The sequence below is a fragment of the Cyprinodon variegatus genome, unplaced genomic scaffold (assembly GCF_000732505.1).
Source record: "Cyprinodon variegatus isolate N-32 unplaced genomic scaffold, C_variegatus-1.0 Scaffold27, whole genome shotgun sequence".
NCBI lineage: Eukaryota > Metazoa > Chordata > Actinopteri > Cyprinodontiformes > Cyprinodontidae > Cyprinodon > Cyprinodon variegatus.
The window spans coordinates 898,390-915,887 of NW_015150480.1; the positions used below are offsets into that span (position 1 = coordinate 898,390).

At 38.1% G+C, this 17,498-nt stretch overlaps 1 protein-coding gene and 1 long non-coding RNA gene across 2 annotated transcripts in view; both read left to right on the forward strand.

Annotated features, from left to right (window-relative positions):
- The first annotated feature begins 5,027 nt into the window (after window positions 1-5,027).
- Window positions 5,028-9,631, forward strand: LOC107098570. Its single transcript, XR_001481890.1, has 3 exons — window positions 5,028-5,305; window positions 5,762-5,873; window positions 9,388-9,631. It is a non-coding gene; the product is annotated as an uncharacterized LOC107098570 (long non-coding RNA).
- Window position 9,632: 1 nt separating this feature from the next.
- LOC107098561 (cytospin-A-like) overlaps window positions 9,633-17,498 on the forward strand; it is an 18,947-nt gene continuing 11,081 nt past the window's right edge. The window contains exons 1-2 of the mRNA XM_015396304.1: window positions 9,633-9,939; window positions 10,093-10,145. Coding sequence (XP_015251790.1) covers window positions 9,888-9,939; window positions 10,093-10,145 — 105 coding nt within the window. The 5' untranslated portion in view covers window positions 9,633-9,887. The remainder of the gene's footprint in view (window positions 9,940-10,092; window positions 10,146-17,498) is intronic.

The window sequence follows — 17,498 nt, forward strand, 5'->3', positions numbered from 1 at the left end:
GGAATTAGAGATACAAAGACTTGAGGGACGCAGGCAGTCCCTGTGTGACCAAACAATGTGCCATTCACCCTGCAGTGTCCACCATTCTTCTCAGAGTCATACACAGAGTACGGAAAATTGGACCTGAGATCTGGCGAGGCGCTGAGTGTGGTTGAGAATGTGCGCTGTGCCTTATTGGTTGCACAGGATTACACTGTCTTGACACGAAGGGAGAAAGTTCTGAGAATAGAGATAGTTGACTGTCTGATCAGCTGGAGGTCAGACACACTATGTAATCTCTTTTTAAGCATCTGAAGCACCAGCCTTGTCTGACTGCCAAGCTGGACGAGTGGCAAGTTGTAGCAGGCTGCAAGCGTTTTAGAGCCCCAGCAGGTCTACTCCAGAACACCAGCAGGTCACCACCACAACAATCATAATAGACTCAGCAGAGCAGAATAATGGCTCCAACTGGCATCAGATGCTGAATAATGGGCCTGGAGGGAGGCTGACATCCTTTCGCAGCTATATGATAGGATTACAGTGGAGATACAATTTTAAAAAATATGGCAAAAATTGCCTGAAAGAACAATTTTCCACTTGTTCTAAGATTAAAAGTGGTCTAAATGTGTATATCTTCCAACTTTGCTTGTCGTAAAAAATTTGGAAAAAGAGGCTGCTAACCTCTTTCTTACTTCCCGTCACCTTATTGCAGAATGCTGGTGCATTAATGAAGAGTTTGCTCTTGAATTACCAATGTAGGGGATGATTGAATGCATCATATTTATCCATTCAGCCTGCTTTGTGTCACACATCAGTGCTCATTAAATCAATTGTTAACTTTATGTTGAATAAAGGAGACTCCTCTTTTCTCTGTAGAAGTTCATACTTAATAAATCTATATTGCACAAGATCCTTTCTGCTGTTGCACTTTGGTCACAAATGTTAGCGATACTGCCTTTGCAAACATTTGTGGGGTTTTCTAATATTTTTTTGTACAAAGAAATAAATATTTTTAGTTAAATTACAGTTCATGTTGTTTTGCTTTGGTGTGAGGTTGGGAGGATTGAGAGTATTTCTACTGCACTAATATTCTTATATGTTAGAAAAACTGGTTCAAAAGTTCAGATATTAGCTGTAAAGTTTTAAAATGTATAGCAGGGTTTTCAGTCATGAAATAGGTGCACGAATATATCTGAAGTAATTTTTACCGTGTTGTTGTATAAAACCCACCATGAAGTATTTCTTTTGGACTTTTTCTGATGGAATAACACTAAGTGTTGACAGGGAGTAAGACATCTGCATAGATTTTAAAGTGACATGAACATTGGTATTTGTTTTATTAAGCACACTTAATCTAGCCTTAGTAACTGCTTGAGGATGCTACTTAGTCTCCTTAAGCTTTAATGGCAGAGACTCAATTATCTGCATATTTAAAGTAGTAACGTACTATACTGATTAATTGATAGATTGATAGATTGATTGATTGATTGACTGACTTTATTGATCTCACAGTGGAGAAATGTACTCGTTACATGAGCTCAAATTGTCAAAAGAGAATAAGCCAGTGCCAAAAGAAGAGAAAGTTGCATTGGATATATACCGGTACAGTATATATAGTGCATCCTCATATGACAGCTTTTTGAAAATGTATTTATTTATTTATTTATTTATTTATTTAACTATTTATTCATTATATTAATATAATATAATGAATAAATAATTATACAGGGTTATTGCACAGGGTGTTTACATGGGTATTTATATATGTAGATTTATATATATAGTTTTTGCACTGGGTGTCAAATAGAGAAACAGGTTAATGCACAGGGTATCAAATAGTAAATTGCAGGTTATACATTGCACAAGTTATTGCTGTTGCAATGTAAAGTCTGGTTGCAGCAGGAATGAATGACCTGCGGTAGCGCTCCTTTTTACAAACAGGGCGTAAAAGTCTATCACTAAAGGAGCTGCTCAGATCCTCTACAGTTTGGTGCAGAGGGTGGAAGGTGTTGACCAAGAAGGATGACAGCTTGGACAGCATCCTCCTCTCGGCCACTTCCTCCACTGAGTTCAACGTGCAGCCTAGGACAGAAGCGGCCTTTCTCTCAGTCTCTTGTGGGATTAACTCTGTTAGACGGTTGAGTAAAGGGGCTATTAACATATGTAAAGTTGATATGAATTATTTACTGGCTTTACATTCACATTAATGAATTATGAAAGTAGGAATTAAATAAATTTGGCTTTTTAATCAGCCATTATTTGTACAGGTAGTCTCATTAATATCCCATATCTCGCTTTGAAGAAATACCTGTTTTATAATACAAACACTACAAAACAAAAACAATAATATTTTACAAACATAGTAACAATACAAGGGATTAAAACACTCAAATAAATAAGCTAAGAAGCTATGGATTTATGTTGTGCCCATTAATTTTCCTGTTGTAGATTGACCCTGAGGTTCCGATGCCTTTCAACTTTCGGCCACCCCTCAGTTTACATTGGTTATTTCCTTATGAAAAATTTCTGGCTACGCCTCTGTTTGCAGACTGATTTAGGGAGAAAAACAAANTTTTACCAGAGTATTTTTTAACACAAGTATCTGTACTTTTACTCAAGTACGGAAAGTGAGTACTTTTGCCATCTCTGGTTTGCAGACAGGGACAGAGCTAGATGGGGGGCCAGGGGTGGCCATGGCCACCCTTAGCCAATCATTGTCCACCCCTACCATTTTTGTCCCTCTAATACAGATACTGTAGTGGAAGTAGTAATTCCTCTCAAGAGGAATATTTAAAACAATAAAATTTTTTATTTATTAAAAATTACTTGACAACAAAAACACATAAATTCTGCACATCAATATACCAACATTAAAGATGATAAGTACAGAATTCATGCTTTTTTCAGAGCTAGATTTTGTGTTATACAAGGTAAAGAGACAATTATGTGTCTCTGCAGGTCATCTAAGAGTTTATTTTAATAAAATGTATTAAATAATCAATTTATGTAGATATTAGTACTTCTAAATATCAATTTTATGCAGAATGATTATTGATAAAAGTAGGTAAGTAATGACAATAGAAAAGATGTCCGCCCAAAACTCAAACCTCACAGAATTGTATCCACTATAACTTTTATCTAGAAAGCACAGATGTTTAAATATTTATGTGTCTATTTGTTGGCAAAGGTTGTAGAAAAGTACAGTTAGTCTTTATTTAGAAAATATGGATGTTGTGCCCATTCGTTTTCCTGTTGTAGATTGACCCTGAGGTTCTGATGCCTTTCAACTTTCGGCCACCCCACAGTTTACATTGGTTATGGCCTGGCTGCCCTTATAAAAAATTTCTGGCTACGCCTCTGTTTGCAGACTGATTTAGGGAGAAAAACAAAATTCCAGGACGATTCTGGCAAAGCAAAGCATGTTGGAAAATTCAGCGTAATCTAACTTCCTTTAAGGTGTAAACTTTTCTATGCTTACTGTGGAGACTGCTTCTTTGGTGGGATGCAAGTACTGTAAAAAGATATGTGACATCATAGAACACCATGGTCTCATCCAAGTCCAGCAGTTTCAGGTTCTTTATCCTGTTAGAGAAGTCCTGTAAGTTAGCAATGCAACGTGTCTGACTCACCTCTCAGATACACAGAGGTCATCTGTGTTTCATTTAATGTCGGTATAAGCCTTTTTGTGAAGGCGTCAGAAATCTGGTAAACAAACTGCCTCATGAAGAGAGAGAAATAGAGCAGACAGAGAGGAAATGCAGTTATGGGGCAGTGTAAAGATGGGATAGGTCGTAAATTTACAACCTTCATTTTTAAACAACTCACAGTCCATAATCTAGAAATTTAAATAATAGGACACAAATGCTATTATGAAGACACCAAAGATGACAGGCAGGGCGTTGATCAGAGAATCAGGCAATAGCTCCATGGTCACTGAGAGGAAGCAGTTTGATTGCTATTCTTGCATTCCTTGATATAAAAATACCAGAAAGTTCAAATGAGGCCATAATAAGTCCTGTTTAAAGTTGGCCATAACCAGGAAATGGGTCACTAGAAACAAGAAAATCCTAAAATTTGCCATAATGCTGATAGCTTTAGATGTTACAGTAATCATGGAAAGATGGATTGAGCACATTACAAAAGAGTTCCAAAATTATGTCGATTGGTGGCCTTGTGGTTGGGAATCCAGAGGTTCTGAGTTCAAGCCCCACTCCCACAGACTGTCACTCTGGGTCTCCACACTACTCCCTGGGCGCCCCGAGATGGCAGCCCACTGCTCCCCAAGGGGATGGGTTAAATGCAGAAGTATCTGTTTCCAGTGTGAGATCAATTAAGTTCAATTATTACTATTATTATGAAGATTTTCATTTAAATGCTTCTTATGTAATAATAGCCAACCTTAGTTCTTTTCCACTTAGTTCATTTAGTTGCTCTGTACTTGTGACAGTGGAATGACAATAAAAGGCTTTAGAAGGCTTCATGCTGGGGCTGCGCTTCATCCAGATCAGGAAAATAACCCTAAACATACAGGCAGATTACAGAATTACAGCCCAGCCAAACTACTGACTGTAATCCAAGCAAGGTTCTTTATAAAGATTTGAAAAATGCAGAACCGCAGCTTTCTTTGATCAGTCAGGCAGACCTTAAGCTATTTTGTGAAGCACAAAAAAAGGATACATCCCCAAACCCTGCAGCTATAATTAAAGCAAAAAGTAATTTTAGAAAGTCTAAACAAAGAGGGACTAAATACAAAAACGAGATGTATGTTTCAGAGGTTTTTTTTTTGTTAAGAATTTTCAAAACCAATCATGTTTCTTCTACTTTACTCCCTTGAGATACTTAATCAGACCTATCTTTGTCCCTAAAAATATATATATATAAAAGTTTGTTCTAGCAATAAAACTGAATTGTGTGAAAAGTTAAATAATAAAAAGCAGTGGGTCAGTAGGTCATCTGCTTCATCCTGGGGTCTAAAGCTAAATGAGGGCGGTTCAAAACTTTTTCTGAGGATTCCCCCCCCCCCCCCACCAACTAACTGTGCCCTCCAGTGGATAGACGCCGCAGCTTCTTTGGCTTCTTCAGCGCACAGATCTTTTTACTTTATATCTATGGATATAAATGGATTTTTCAGGGTTTCCTCTGATGGATTTTGCTTAGATGAGGGAAACGTTGCTTGTTGTTCAGTTTGATCGCTTGGATAAACGCGGCTGTCATCGCCTCCCCAGTGAGGAAACCAGAAGAGGAAGCGCGTCTGTTTCAGAACCAGCAGGAGGACGGTTCATCAGGCGGATCCAAACATTTAGGATTTATTTATTCACTTTTAAAGGTTTGCATCCAGTTACCCTGTAATATTTTACTAAGCTCCGAGGCGGAGGAAGAAAAGTTAGTTACTTTTTTTCTTTACAATTCTTTGCGCTTTGGTGGATAACGCGTTAAAAGTTGTAAAAAGCTCGGACAGCTATTTTAACGCGTAATGGCTTTGTTTGTGTTCTTGGGTTCATTTTATTTTATTTTTTGCATATTATTCTATTTCCTTTGCCAAAACTTAAAAATATTATATTTGCTGATTTTGTTTTCTGCTTTGATTGCACCAGGCTAGACCAGACTAGACCGTCTAGGTTCAGTTCAGGTCAGGATTTCATTCATGTAATTACTGTCATTTAGCCTCCTAATGTCAACATAGTTATTTTCTCAGCATGTCCATTATCAACATTGTACAAACACACATATTGACTGTTTGCTTCTGCATAACCTCATCTAATAAATTACTGGATATGTGCAGGTTACCTCCTCACTGGTCTGATCTAAGTGCAACAAGTACCAGCAGGGCCGCATCTAGGGCCCAGTGAGCAAGATGGGCAACTTTACCACAAAGGATAACCATGGAAACACAGGTAGGTCAGCAGACAAACATAAGCAGCTATTAGCAGGGCTGGTTCTTGTATAATCAGGGTCCTGGTGGAGCCCCTCATTTGGCCCCCATGGGGCCAAACTTACCTTTATTTTTTGTAATCCAAATAAAGCATCTTTTGGATTACAAAAAATAAAAGTAAGTTTGACCCCATGGGGGCTAAACGAGGGGCTCCATGGGGCCAAACTTACCTTAATATTTGTAATCCAAAAGAAGCATTTTTTGAAATACAAAAATAAAGGTAGGTTTGGCCCAATGGGGGCTAAACGAGGGGCTCCATGGGGCCAAACTTACCTTAATATTTGTAATCCAAAAGAAGCATCTTTTGAAATACAAAAATAAAGGTAAGTTTGGCCCAATGGTGGCTAAATCAGGGGTTCCATGGGGGCAAACTTACCTTCATTTTTGTAATCCAAAAGATGCTTCTTTTAGATTACAAAAAATAAAGGTAAGTCTGACCCCATGGGGGCTAAATGAGGGGCTCCATGGAGCCAAACTTACCTTAATTTTTGTAATCCAAAAGAAGCATCTTTTGGAATACAAAAAGAAAGGTAAGTTTGGCCCCATGGGGGCTAAATCAGGGGTTCCATGGGGCCAAACTTACCTTCATTTTTGTAATCCAAAAGATGCTTCTTTTAGATTACAAAAAAGAAAGGTAAACGTACCAAACGTACCTTTTATTTTTTTTATCCAAAATATGATTATTTTTGGTTACAAAAAATAATAGGTAAGTTTGGTCCCATAGGGGCTAAATGAGGGGCTCCATGGGGCCAAACTTACCTTAATTTTTGTAATCCAAAAGAAGCATCTTTTGGAATACAAAAAGAAAGGGAAGTTTGGCCCATTGGGGGCTAAATCAGGGGTTCCATGGGGCCAAACTTACCTTCATTTTTGTAATCCAAAAGATGCTTCTTTTAGATTACAAAAAATAAAGGTAAGTTTGACCCCATGGGGGCTAAATGAGGGGCTCCATGGGGCCAAACTTACCGTACCTTTATTTTTGTAATCCAAAAGAAGCATTAGCTTCTTGTTAATTATCAAATATATTATGAACTGAAAACCAACATGATTCAGTTTTAAAGCAAAATAAATAGATATAAAAATATCAGAAATATTTTAAAACACAAGGAAATAAAACCTTAGTTTTTCCCTTTGAAATTTAAATTTCCCAAAGTGTTTTAGGATGCATTCACAGCTGAAATGAAGGTAGATGTGTATTTTATTATTCATCTTTTTGTCTTGTTTGTTTGGAAGGGGTAAATGCACAATCAAAACACCTACGTCATCTATTTCAATCGACTTGTGTCGTATTTGATCATATTCATTCTTTTGTAATAAGAAATTAGATTTATGACTAATAAGTCATTAGAAAAATAAACATAGTCGATTATGGGAAAGGACAAGAGGAGAGCAAGCAACAAATTCCACTTAAAGAGTGGGTGTCTTGGATGTGATTGTGAAACTGAAGGCAACAAAGGGAAAAGCAAGGGTGCAGCTGAATGTGTGGGACTGGAGGAATCTTGGCAGCGTTCCTGTCCGTTGCTCAGTGAGTGGTCATTCTCCTTGTGTCCCTATGTTATTCGTCCTGGGCCCGTCAAGCCAGCTGTGATGACTCAGCAGAAATCCCCTGCTCAATGCAAGGGCAGTGGATTAATCATAGGAGGCCTAATGCTGTCTGAAACACACGTTCACATACACACTTGAACTTTGTTCAAATCCGTCTCAGTTTATTGCTCCATCCAGCCACTTCACCACCCATGCACATTTTTGGGAGAGGGTTGGAAGGAAAGATAAAAAAAAGTGTTTCATCTTTATCAGACAATCCTGTCATTCTCCTTGAGTGAGTTTGGCCTTGAAGCAGGAGGTGCATAACTTTACTAATGTTCAAATGCAGCTCTTACATCACTTCAGGAAAAAAAAAAAAAAATCACTTTGCTAGTAGAGTTGCTTTTGCCCAAACATGGGAAAGAAAGAATATGCTGTTCTCCCGTTTTTATAGTGTTTGTAAAAGTGTAATTATTGCTTAGCCAAAGAGTGGAAATAATGTGTGCTTTTGTATCAAACCTTATAATTTATAGAAAGCCTAATGCTGCAACCATGTCTTAATACTCAAAATGTTGCCCCTGTGTTATTTAATGTGGGAAATGAGTGATGCGGCTTTCAACTTCAGGATAATAGCCTGGCTTTTTTGTGAGAGTCACCACTCTAAATAATGTTTTCATTGTCAACACAAAGGACTATAGATGACTAAAGATATATTTATTTCTTACTGTGGCCACAATTCAGTTGTTTTTATTGTTTTTGCCGTGTCCTGCAGCTGCTTGCAGAATCTTTGATGTTCACTGTTGTGAAATACAAAATTATTCATTCCCTTTGGAGAATACTTTACATTTTGTCATGTTGCTAATCACCATATTTAGAAGCAGAATGAATATTGTTTATGGTTTTCAATGCGTTTAGTGTTTGGTGTTCAACTTACTGGTGATTAGTGTTTAATACATTGGAGAAAATACTTTACCTTTTGCTGCAAATAGAGCTTCAATGTTGTTTGTGCTAAACCTTTCCTGTTTTTTTTTTGTTTTGTTTTTTTACAGTTAAAGCTCTATCAGACTCGATAGCTGGTTGTTTAGGTTCTTAGTTGAAGTTATGTCTGAACTCCTTCCATACTTTTCTGGGCAGATTTGCTCTGCCTACTAAAGAATCACATCCCTACAGCATCGTGCTTGCACGGCCATGTTGTGTTTAGTGGGATCTGCAGTTTATTAAGCACACATAGGGCCTGAGTTTCAAAAGGTTTTCACGTATTAAAACACTTGCTGGTGAAGATTCTCAGTCAAAATAAAAAAACAAGCTTCTAGACTTCTAAGTTTGAAGACGTTTTGCTTCCCATCCAGGAAGCTTTTTTCCCGGGAAGTTTGTCCGTTTCAATTTGCATGTTTTCTAAATGCAGATTTACATGAGAAAAGATTTACACGAGAAAAATCTGTGGGCAGCTTTTCTTGTATGTGTGCAGTAATGAATGTGCAGATCATATTCTAATGACCACACCACACAAATGTATTGGTGGAGAACACAGAGCTTGTGAAAGTCTGCATCCTTTACATGAAATGGCTACCACCATGTTTCACTGTGGAAATTGTGTTCACAGGATGTCAGCGTTCAATATTTCACCACACATGATGTTAAAGGTTAGAAGAAACAGACTTGATATTGGAACACACTTTCTCATAATTTTTGCTTGTCGATCAGTGAACCCAAGTGTGTGCAAAAATATGATGTACTATGGAAGAAATACAATAGTTAAGACTGATGCAAACAGTGATAAGAACTTGTGTTTAAGAGGATGCAAGTTGCATTTCCACATGGTAGACATGTCAAGCATAAACCAACCTTTACGCTTTGTGAAGACCTTTAGTTTTGCCGTAAACTTTGGAAATAATCGGTAAAATACAGAACATTGAAAGTGTAATTGTACATTTGCATGTTTTCTTTCTAAGGTGCACCTTTGGACAGTTTCCACACTCCTCCTTCATCTCCACAGAGCACTATTCCTCAACTTCCACCTCGCACATCCTCTACTTTATCGCCAGCACCGGCTGCAACCATCACCTCCACTGGCAGGAAATCCCAGCCATGCTCTCCAAGGACCCTCATCCCCCCTCCTGACTGGAGACCTCCCCCACCAGTCAGTTCAAACAGCTCTGCAATCAGTCCTGTAATAAGCCCAGCCCTCAAGGAGACAGGCAAAGGCCAAGCATCATCAGGGAGAAACGGGGGACTACTGACCAGTACATCCAGGACTTTAGGCTCCCAAGTGAAGAGTGTAGCTGTCAGTCCTATTAAGAGCCCCTCGTCTGTGTGCAGTGTGCCTCCTGCCACCAGCTGTGTGGAGCAGAGCAAAAAAGAGAGAGACAATGGCCTAAATGAGTCTCTGCTGCCAGGTAATGAAGACAGAGATAGACAGAGCAAGGAAGTAGCTGACCTATTGGAGGAATTTATGACGACACTGGGTGTCACACACAGACAGGATGGGACAACAAATACAACAGGCAAGAATTGTCTTATTCTGTAGTAGAATCCTTTATCCTGTTTTTGAAGAAGTCATGTTGCAAAGTTGTTCTGAGCAGCAGGGGTTGTTCTCTGAAACGTTTTGTTTTCTTGATTTCCAGCTCATGTCTTATATTTGTTTTCACCTCCCCCAGAGATTCTTAAGCAACTACTTACTGAAGTAAAACGTTTAAAGACTACATTTCAGGTAAGCAATGGCAATACTTATTAGTTTTGGGCTTTATGATTATTAAACTTACAGTATATTTGGTGTCTTATTAGTCATTTAAGGGCTTCACTGACAGATACATCTGTTATTCAAAGGTTATAGTTCCATCTACAGCAGGCAAGCTAACATTTTTTTTTTTTTTTTGAGTAGAAACATTTTGAATTGAGTTATAGACAGGAGCATAGTAGCCCCCTTTTCACTCTATCTATCTATCTATCTATCTATCTATCTATCTATCAAAAGCTTCTCATGACTAATATCCATGAATAAAAACTCTTATAAAATGTTGCTATAGATCGACAAATCTGACTTAAATAGTTTTTATTTTTAACTTCTTTTTACTTCTCAAATAGTTTTCCAAATATGCCACTTAAGTAGATTTCTCTGTGCTGTTTTTCCATGGTTTATTGAACTAAATCTTTCGTAATCAGCACTGGATGTTTAAAATGAAGCACAAATATCCACAAGCTGTGAGATTTCCTTTAGCTCCCCAAATCTAAGTGCTGCTGCCATCATGTCTGAGGATATGCTGACTTGACCCTTGTCTCTTTATCATATAGGCTACTTGAATTTAGAAAAAAAAAAAAAGAAGTGATTGAGCTTTATGCTGCATTCTTATAGTGTATCCAGCTGGCTGAGATGTAAATAGAGCCCATACTAAATAATATAAAGATAAAGGTATTCCCTATTTTTTCTGTTATTATTATATTTAATGAAGCAAGCAAGAACTCTTCTCTTTTTTTCCACATTATGTAAAAAGATTGCATGGGGTGGGGGAGCAAGAGTTGTTTTTCATATTTTCTTTGTTAGTTTACATTTAAAACAAATGATGCATGGATTTAGTGACACAGAAAGAAAATGATTGGACTAATTGATTTATAGTTTGTTTGATTTTATTTCATGTGCTGCATAGATTTTCTTGTGTGCTGTGCTCGACAGCAGTCCCTCACACCAAGCAAGCGTGTAGCGACAGTGGAGGGGAAAACTTTCTTTTAACAGGAAGAAACCTACATCCGAACCAGGTGCAGTGTGAGCAGAAATCTATCGAGGCTAAGTTCAAGGAGATAGACGCAGGCATACAAAACGAAGCAGGGCTACAACAGATAACTGTTACTTGGCTCCACAGGTGGCCCCCGTCCAGGAAAGATGCACCCATGCAGATGAGCTCCCTCTTCAAATAATGAAAGAACATATACCATTATTTATAGTAAGAAAACAGGATTACACTTAAAAACAGGCCAAGCTCCAATATCTATAAACAAAGGTGTTGATGGCAGCAGTACAGCTGATATTTCTGTCCAGGATGGTGTCACAGCCAATCAGGAACTGGCCAGATGAAGCTACTATGATGAGAGAAACTGGAGAGGGAATAAAGTTAAAGGTGTCATGGTGTATTTAAGAGATGTGACCCACATACAGGAAAACCACTCAGAGAAACCAGAGAAAAGTTTAACAGGTTTATTGAGGAGTTCAAAGGGTTGGATTCGGGGAAACTCAGAGAGCTGGTGAACTGGAACTGGAAGTGAGAAAGGAAGTTCACAGAGGTTAGTTCAGGGTCTGTGGTAACTTTGAACGTCGTCTTGCAAACACGATTGTGGAGAAAGGTTTCTTCCCTCAATCCAGTGTGGGTTTTTGCAGATATTGAGGGGCTCGTTGGAGAGCGGACAGGTCTTTGGTTTGGTTGGTTCCTGAGGAGCAATGGGGAGGACTGCCACTTAGATTTCCTGGAGAACTTGAACGGGTTGTGTGGTGATGAATCCCCTGCTCAGTGTGAAGCACAAACAATTCTTCTAGGGGGAGAAGGCCAAACATCCAGAATTCAGGATGAATTCCTGCCGAAAGATAAGGACAAAAAATCACGTTAGGCCCAGAGAAACAAAAACTCAGTTAGACTCAGCTAAACTCAGCTTGGCTAGAGTACCCAAAACTGGCAAACACTCCGGCCTCGAGTTAGTGACAGTCCATGGCTTAAGTACTCCTCCAGATAATGATCCAACAAGACGCAGGTGTGCAGGGAGGACCAACGAGGACAGGGCGCCACCTGGTGGTGGAGGGAGAGACAAACACAAACAACAGACCACACAAACTGGATTTCTGACAAAAGGTTGAATTAACAAATACCGTATAATGGGAGAATAGAGAAAGAATAAAACAGAATGATGAAAAGTAGTCCCTATGTCCTTCAGAAATCTAAGCCTATATGTGCATAACTATAGAAATCAAAGCTACTTTTTGAAAGAATATTTAATTTGTCATTTTTAATATGAAATGACTAATGACGGATTAGTTACGAAACAATCTCCACACCACCCAACTCTAGTTCTAAGCATAATATTGACCTATTCCCACAAAGCTGTCTTGCAACATTAATAAAGCTTACATGTATTCTGATTTTCAGTTCATTCTGTAGATATTGTTTAGTTAGATTGATATTTCTTGGATCCGAAATTTGGGGGCCTAAAAATATCAATCTAATTGTAATCTTTTTTTCCCCAGACAATTGATAAATTACCTTTCTTAAGTAAACAGGAAGCCACTGAGAAGACAGGCTGGTGGTTATGACCCTTTAGCTGTGAGCTAGTGCCGACACACAGTCTGTCACCTCCCTGCTCTCATACCACAAAGGAACTTTGGAATGAAACCTACTTTGCCTGCTGGAAACCACAGCTTTGTTAATTAAAGCTTTTCCTGTCCTGTGCTTCTCCTCAGAGGCCTGAGAGAGAAAGAACTAATCTGAAATCATCTTTTGCAAGATATGTTGACAATTTTCCCCTCTTTGATGTAGAAGCCTAGAAGTCTCATTTTCATAGTCACGTTTCCTACTAAATTCTCTCTATGTTCAAACTAAGCCCAACATGAACAGCCTGAGTACAATGAGAACAAAATTAAATTCCTTTAAGAATTCCAGAGTCATATTTCTAAAGCTCTCTGTCTTTTCATGAGGATGGTGATGTTCTGTGGTAATTTCCTGTCACTCACTTATTCCAATTCCTGACCCTCCCTTATGAGCCAGATGCTCTCAGTTTGCTCTATGTCTGCCTCAGATTACGACAGATGGAGATGACCTACGGTCCACCTCTCTCATCTGCATTCAGTTCCTCCTGTTCTCTTCTTCCTTCATTTGTAAATTAAAAGCTGGCTTTTCCTTACTCCAAATCTCACTGATGTGATCAGTTTTTTAAACCCAAGCTTTCTTGTAATTGCTTTTACAACCTGCTCTCCGTTTCTTTTTATTTATTAAAGAAAGGAAAGATGCTGCTGCTATTATCTTCTTTCTATATACCATAGGTTTTGTCTGAGCTGTTGAATTGCATGAACAAGGAAAAAAAAACAAAGTTCAATTCATTGTGCACACAAACTTGGTCATCAAAGTGGAATCTGATTCCAATTATAGTTCAAATGCAGCTCACATGTTTTCCCCTGATTTTCATTTCTAAAAAGAAAGGGAATTATGTATTATGTAATTCTTTTAGCACATACAATACAAATTTATAATCACTCATATTTGTAGTATTTAAGTAACATATGAAAAAGATCCTTGCATGGGAAATCTTGTGTTTTACTTTTGTATTTCTGGTAATTGGCTGGAAGTGCATTAATAAATAGAGCAAGAGTGCATGTTTTTATTAAGGCTTTAGCAGCAGGGTTCCCTTCTAACTGATCCTCCAATTCCTCCTGTTACTTCTATATTGTCTCACCTTCTCTCCTCCTTCATTAATCTTTTTTATCTGAACTCAACTTTGAATTTGTCTTTAGCCGATCTGACCCATTGCTTAACCTTTTTTCATTTCACTTTAAGACCCCATTACTCCTCCTTTAACATTTTGAAAGCAGCGCTCTTCTATATTTAATTTAGTTTATTTATATAGTGCCAATTCACAACACATGTCATCTCAAGGCACTTTACAGTTCACCAGGTCATACAGTCAAATTGATTAAAAGTTTTCTATCTAAGGAAAAATAGTTGATTGCATCGATTCATTGACACAAAGGCAATCCCTCACACTATATAGTTTCTCTTTTCCCCTTTCAAAAATCTTCCTATCATAGTCTGCCTCTCCCAGACGCAAAATGTTTTCCCATTGATCCCTTTGCAGCGCCCCATCTGTCTGGGTTCAAGAGTTTCAATTGTCTTAACTAGCAAAAATGAAATCGGGCCATTCATTGTCGGACAATTGCATGTATGTGCGTTGCTGCGTGGGTGGCTGGTTAGATTTGTGTTCCCACCAGTCCCTCTCAAAGCTAGGCTTCAGAATCAGTTCCAGGTGAACGCTGCTGGAGATTTTTTAGAATGATCTGCTGGTTCTCCTTTCTCTGCTCGCTACACTGCTCCTGCAAACAAGGCTTAAAAAGGGCCCCTCTACGTGGAGGATGGAGGTCATGTAGGCAGGTCACGTGTTGAAAGAAGTCTGTTCAACAACCAGTATTTTTTTTTTTTTTGTGCTGCTCTGTTTTTGCAGTGTTAGTTCATGGTGATTGCAGCTGTGGGCTCCAAAACATGCAGCTTGAAGGCTTCCCCAGATTGTTTCACTTGTGGAAATCAACTGTTTATGATGCATTGGGCATGGACTGTAGTGAAATACAGTTTAGTGCATTTTGAATGTTGTAATGACTAACATTTGGGTATATTTTTTTAGGACGTAATGAGGAGACAAACACTAAATAGTGTATAATTGTAAAGTGGAAGAAAAAGTACAGTTTTTTAGATTTATTGCAGTATACCAATGCTTTGGAGAATCACATTTCCTTGTAATTACAGCTCTTTTAAGGTCAGTTTAAAAAAAAACAAAAAAAACCCAAGAAACTATAACTTGTGTTTCTTTTTAGATTGTTTAAAAAATGACTTAATTAACAATTTCTTAATAAATCAAAATAGTTTCTTAATTCATCTAACAGGCTTTGAAAAAGGAGAAAACTGTAGAAAAGAGCTGTTTAGCTATTTGGACATTTCCCTAAAGTACGTATTCCAAAAACTGGGTGTGGAGGTGAACAACGGATAGATGGGTGGAGCAATCTCAGAGGACAACATTTCCAAGTGAGCTGGAGCTTTCCCAGTTTCTGTCAGTGTTTCAACTGTGCCTGGACTGTCAAGGTTGGACACTGCATCTGGTCTTGTGGGGGTGGACACAAGGTTAGGCCCTCTTGGGCTGAGTCAGTTTGTTTGGAAATCCGCGCTGTTATCGTATGAACTGAGGAGCACCCTTTCCTGTTTCCTTAAACAGACATGCTCTAATTGGTTCATCCACATAGATAACAAATACTGTGCATAGACAAGATCTTTCAGAAATAGCATGGGGATGGCTGTCCTTAACATAGAACTTGCTCAGCTTCAAACAGAATATTTCTGTTCATTTCATGTTGTCAGTCGGAGTAAAGCTAACACTGAGGTTTGATGTTGAGGTGGAACATAAATGGGGGTGCATGTGTGGGAGAGGGGAAAGGAATATGATATTATGTGTGTGTGGGTGTGTGTGTGCATGCATCCAGTGTAATCGAGGCCAGCTGCGGTCTGGAGTCACCGGTCAGATGAGGGAACATGTTGGCTCAGACTTCCCCTCCTTCTTAAATCTCCATCCATTCTTCATCAAATCCCAAACCTGCCTGACTGCTCTGCTCCTCAGTCCCAGTTCTCTGTCTCATGTAGCTCTGCTTTAAACTTTATTAGATTTAAACCCTCCCCCCCCCGAACACACACACATTCACATTTACTTACATTCATTTTTAGTTTATGCATTTATGTCTAACCCTGACATTTCAACTAACCCTAACTATTATCACTATGTTCCTAACCCCAACCTTACCCTAAAGTTAATTCAAATCCTACCTCTAAGCTTATGCTCTAAGGTGAAACATGGGGGTCTAGCACATTAGGAACAGCAGCCTTCAGTCCCCATAAGGCCTGTTGGTCCTCAGTGGTTTATTAAATATACAAAAAACTGTCCTAAATAGGTAACATGAACAAGTACACACACACACACACACACACACACACACACACACACACACACACACACACACACACACACACTGTCTCTTCTTATAGTGCTCATTGTCTTGAATTTCACAATACTCTGTTATCATTTACATCTTGGCTTCGCTAGTTCAGATTTCCTCGTTTGATCCTGTTTGTTTGATGTTTGCCTCTTTTATTATTTCAGTATGCTAGCCTCAGACATATAAAAACCCTTTTTCTTTTATCCTTCAAGATGTGAAGCAAGGTCAGTTTCATGAAAATGGTACTCAGAAACTGTGTGGCTTGCATCTTAAAATATGAAAGAAAGTTTTGGGATTACAGCCCAAGGAGTGAAGACATAGTTTCACAATCTAACATTGGAGTAAAAAAACAAACAAAAAAACTTGTGACCCATTAAGTAATGCCTGTTGTTGCTCAGCTCCCTTCAGCTTGCTGAGGCTTGCTGTTTAGTTTTGATTTTACTTGTGTGGGCCAAATGGATTTTTGATTGCTCATTTTCGCAACCTAATTTCTTCTAAATATGTCTCCAGGACAAATGATACGCATGTAAGTCCTAGTTTATGTACTGCAGGAAATAGGTTTCAATCTAAAAAAAATCTTCCTTTTTAGCACCGTAAAAAGGCGGAATTTAAGATACGAAATTGCTGATATTTTTTTTCATTATAACTTTTCAGAAGAGTTTCTGCAAAATTATAGATGTTTAAATATTTTATCATTTATTATCTGCTAATTTTAATTTTTTTTTTTTTAACCAGATTTACGATGTAAACCATGAAATTAGTGGTAATTCGCACATGCTTCCTTTTTTTTCCACTCATGTTCAAATTTGCACCAATTTTCCCTATATTTCCCCCAATCTACAAATAATAAACAGTCTTTGATATTTGCTAGGGCAATTTATAGTATGCAGAAGGCCTCATTTTAGCTTCAACTGTTTATTTGTGAATTGTTTAAGTATGGACATTTTTTTGGCTTTGATTTCTTGAAGCCATTGCTTTTAGGTTTTTACGCTGTGAGTAATCCTACTAACAAAAAACAGAACTGTTACCTACATTTATTAAAGCAACATGGTTGAGCCTTTGTGGAAAAATTAACACTGGAAGAAATCAAAACATTTCTAACAGAAATTATTCAAATGCTAACTTTGTTTAGCATTTTTGTGGCTTTTAGAAATAACCATGTTTACAATGTTAAAACTAAGTTTAATTCTTAGCACTCCTATTACCTTTGAGGTCAATTTGACCCTAGTCTATGTTTACGTCTCCAAAAACCTATCCGACATGATACTTTTGGATTCTTATTTAGTGAATTATTTGAAATAAAATGAGGGCATGTGGTTAAACAATAAATTAACATGA